Genomic DNA, 4,538 nt, shown 5'->3' with positions numbered 1-4,538 from the left:
AACCACGAAAATGGACCCGCAGGGCAACCATGTATAAATATTAGTGCGCATGCCCAACATTTCGTTGCCTGTTTTCGCCTATTTTTGCTTTGGCACCACAGCGCCACTTGCAGCGTTTTCATGCATTCGTGTGGACGATCACATTTATTTTACGTCTCCGTCTCCGTCTTTACGACAAACGTTCTGGAAAATATTAGCGTTTCGTGTTCGTTTTGACTTTGTGTGGACGGGGCCTTATTCTCCTAGTAGCTTTGCCTCGTCTGTTCCTGTTTGGCTGTGACACCATCCTGGAGAGATATATCAGCTGTGCTGCTGCCATCAACACCTTTGTTTATAGATGTTGGAGATCGGCCTGTTTTTCAGTGTAGTCCTGTTTCTCTGACTGTGACTGGCTGGATGTGCTCTCTTTCTCCTCTGACATGGGAGCTGGCTTGGAGCTTGTCTGCTGTGTGTCTCCTGGATGGGGCCTCCTTTTATAGCTGCTTTTTATATTTCTGCTTTTGTCTCCTTGAATCCCAGTCGGCTTTAGTTTTTAAGATTTTTTAAAGTTTGACATGAAAATGTCGCTAAACATCAAGTCAAAGCTAAACAGTAAAGGCCAATATAATTTCACAGTGATTAACCGATAGATATCACTAATTAATGTCACTTGTGACAGATTGTGTCCCTAAAGTAATTTTAACTCCTCATATTAAGGAGACGTTCATGGATATATCATTCTTAATGTGCATGCATAAACATGTGCAAATATAGTATTTTAATATTTATGTTAATACTTCAATAACAATAATGTGATTTAAAGCTCTGTTATATTCTTGTAAATTTCCTTCTTTGGGTTTTCTATGTTATATAGTATTGTGGATGACTACAGGTGTGAATACTTAGTTTTTTGGACTGTTTATTCCATTCTCCACAACATAAAATAGATTAAGTAATGATACTAGTGGAAGGACTCAACATTTTAATAAAATGTATTTTACTTTTCTGCCAAAAAATGACAACACTTTGGATTCAATCCTTTGAAAATAAGCTCCAATTTACTCAACATGCCCAAAGCTATTTTTTCCAGCTCACCATGCTCAAAAGAAGCCCAACTGAGTGGAAAACTGCCTGGTCTGATGACACTTTAAGAAAATGAGGGCTGTGGTTTAATGATCAAGGCCCCATTTTTTGGAGAGCGTCTTTAATATTGTGCTTCTTTTTTCCTGTGTGAGTTATATATTGATAAATAAATCTGTTTCAAATAAATATTGACAGGTACATTTAGTTAGAAAGCAGCCCCTGAAAAGCTGTTAAAAAGCTTTTCAGGCTTTTCAAAATGCAGTTGCTGGAGGTGGCTCTAATAAACATCAGATACAGATGAGAGTGCCGGCACCTGCTAAACCACCAAATGTTTTCTACTGTCTGTTATTGATGTTTTGTGAGTTGGAGATGAAAAAATATGGAAGTAAATGTTTCCTAATTTACTTATCAAAACTGACTAATAATAATAACGCTTTTTCAATTTGTTTTAACAATTGCAAACCAGAGTTTTATAGTCTGTACACAACTCATTGTTAACATGCAGCAGCTTGGCAGCTGTCTCCATACGGCAGACTGATATCACTGTAAAATAGGTGGTTTGCAGTATTATTCCAAACAGCATTTCCCCCAAAAATCAAAGTGTTATACACTCTTAAGCATGACACTGATGACGTCACAACCTGGTGTGGTAGTATCATGAGAGCTAACATTCATAAGCTGCTCAGATGGTGCCACTCAAATACCAAATTCAGTTTAGGCGAGTGGACGTGAAGTTCTCTAAACAATGTTTTGCTTCATATCTTGGATGAAGTTAAGAAGCCTCTTGGATGAGAGGCGAAACGTCATCTAGAACAGCGGTCCCCAAGCACCGGGCCGCACAGAAAAAAGTATATATATATATATATATATATATATACTGTATATATATATAATTTATCAACGATCAGAGTCTGAGTGAGGTTTTATTTTGAAAAATATAAAAAATTGCGGTATTCTCTCCCAATTCCATCAGTTGGTGCATCTGTGCCTCTTGACACAGGTTAATTCAGTTCTAGACTCATCCTATCTATAACATCCTATGTTTGTGAAGCGGGATTTTCTGCGGTTACAGCGACCAAAACAAAGCTACGGAGCAGACCGGACATCAGGAGCACACTTCGTCTGTCATTGTCTCCGATTACGCCTAGATGGGACCAGCTTGTTGTTTTATTTTTATGCTGTTTGCATTTGATATTATGCCAGTAGTATCATTTTACTTGATCGTAATAAAAGTTGTTGATTTTTTTGGATATTATCGCTCAATACTTAAAACTGCAAAATCTGTATCGTATCGAAAGTAATTGTCAGGACAGCCCAANAGGTGGCTCTAATAAACATCGGATACAGATGAGAGCGCCGGCACCTGCTAAACCACCAAATGTTTTCTACTGTCTGTTATTGATGTTTTGTGAGTTGGAGATGAAAAAATATGGAAGTAAATGTTTCCTAATTTACTTATCAAAACTGACTAATAATAATAACGCTTTTTCAATTTGTTTTAACAATTGCAAACCAGAGTTTTATAGTCTGTACACAACTCATTGTTAACATGCAGCAGCTTGGCAGCTGTCTCCATACGGCAGACTGATATCACTGTAAAATAGGTGGTTTGCAGTATTATTCCAAACAGCATTTCCCCCAAAAATCAAAGTGTTATACACTCTTAAGCATGACACTGATGACGTCACAACCTGGTGTGGTAGTATCATGAGAGCTAACATTCATAAGCTGCTCAGATGGTGCCACTCAAATACCAAATTCAGTTTAGGCGAGTGGACGTGAAGTTCTCTAAACAATGTTTTGCTTCATATCTTGGATGAAGTTAAGAAGCCTCTTGGATGAGAGGCGAAACGTCATCTAGAACAGCGGTCCCCAAGCACCGGGCCGCACAGAAAAAAGTATATATATATATATATATATATATATACTGTATATATATATAATTTATCAACGATCAGAGTCTGAGTGAGGTTTTATTTTGAAAAATATAAAAAATTGCGGTATTCTCTCCCAATTCCATCAGTTGGTGCATCTGTGCCTCTTGACACAGGTTAATTCAGTTCTAGACTCATCCTATCTATAACATCCTATGTTTGTGAAGCGGGATTTTCTGCGGTTACAGCGACCAAAACAAAGCTACGGAGCAGACCGGACATCAGGAGCACACTTCGTCTGTCATTGTCTCCGATTACGCCTAGATGGGACCAGCTTGTTGTTTTATTTTTATGCTGTTTGCATTTGATATTATGCCAGTAGTATCATTTTACTTGATCGTAATAAAAGTTGTTGATTTTTTTGGATATTATCGCTCAATACTTAAAACTGCAAAATCTGTATCGTATCGAAAGTAATTGTCAGGACAGCCCAATATTTAACTCGTCAAGACAAAACAGAGTGTCACCATAATTCAGTTAGACTGGCACAATACCAAAATTATCTGTAACAGACAGAAAAAGAATTCTTTAATCTGCAGCTGTACGTACTGCTATAGCAATACACATGTAAACCATTCAAAACTTATTGATTTGTCTTTTATTTGATAAAATGAGAGGTATCAGAGACTAGCCTGGTACTGGCAACTGGTTATTTAGAGCAAAATAATATTATTTTATAGTTTATTACTTCACTGAAGAATAAAATCCATTCATTTGTAATCAATTCCATTTTAAGGCCTCCTACAAGACACACCTATTATGAAACAAGCAGAGTAAGAAAAATGGAGGCCAATACTCTACAACAATTGATATTTCCAGGCAAACTGTATTATAGGTTTTAAAATTCCTTGCAAAGTCTCTTTTCAAAAATTGATTTGCACAAAGTGGGTATGTTGGAGTGCACAATCCTTTCAAGGCCAATATATAAAGAAAAGCATTTTGAAAAATTTTGTAAAATAACAAACAATAATATAGAATTGAAAAAGGACAGTTTCACTCACAGTCTCTCCAGCTCCTTCAGGTCCTGGAACGCTCCTCTTTCAATCGTTGTGATTTTGTTCTCCATTAACTGCCTGTGAGAAAAACATCAAGAGGGGGTGAGACCATGGATATGGAAAATTCAAGACATGGGTTGATAAAGACACACACAGTGTAGGAGCTGTTGGATACATGGGAGGCCAGACAGCAGGAAAGGCCTGATTGACCTGCAGTTAAGAGAGAAAAGAAGAAGAGAAGAGGCTGACAGAGAGATGGAAGGAGGACAACAATGGAGAAGAGAGACAGAGATAAAAAGATATGTGGCATTTGATGAAACAAAGAAGACAGAGTTCAAGGGATGGAGTTGGACAATGTTGAAGCAGCACAAGAGAAGAAGAAAAGACAATCAGCAGCAGGTCGATTAGCCCTCAGTATTGACTTTAAAAGTAACCCATCAGTTTGACAGAAACTCATCCATCATCTCATTTACTCTTTATCTATGCACAAAGCTATAACCACTCATTGCCTAACCCACAGCATAACTCCTGTAGGGCTATGGCCCTC

The 4,538-nt window shown here is 37.6% G+C and overlaps 1 protein-coding gene across 2 annotated transcripts in view; it reads right to left on the bottom strand.

Annotated features, from left to right (window-relative positions):
• The window catches only part of slit2 (slit guidance ligand 2), a 125,902-nt gene that overhangs the window by 114,096 nt on the left and 7,268 nt on the right, over nt 1-4,538 (bottom strand). For both annotated transcript variants that reach the window (XM_015388575.1, XM_015388574.1), the window contains exon 3: nt 3,998-4,069. In XM_015388575.1, the coding sequence (XP_015244061.1) occupies nt 3,998-4,069 (72 nt within the window). The remainder of the gene's footprint in view (nt 1-3,997; nt 4,070-4,538) is intronic.

The sequence above is a fragment of the Cyprinodon variegatus genome, unplaced genomic scaffold (genome assembly GCF_000732505.1).
Source record: "Cyprinodon variegatus isolate N-32 unplaced genomic scaffold, C_variegatus-1.0 Scaffold428, whole genome shotgun sequence".
Classification (NCBI taxonomy): domain Eukaryota; kingdom Metazoa; phylum Chordata; class Actinopteri; order Cyprinodontiformes; family Cyprinodontidae; genus Cyprinodon; species Cyprinodon variegatus.
This window is presented reverse-complemented; position numbering and strand designations above follow the sequence as displayed.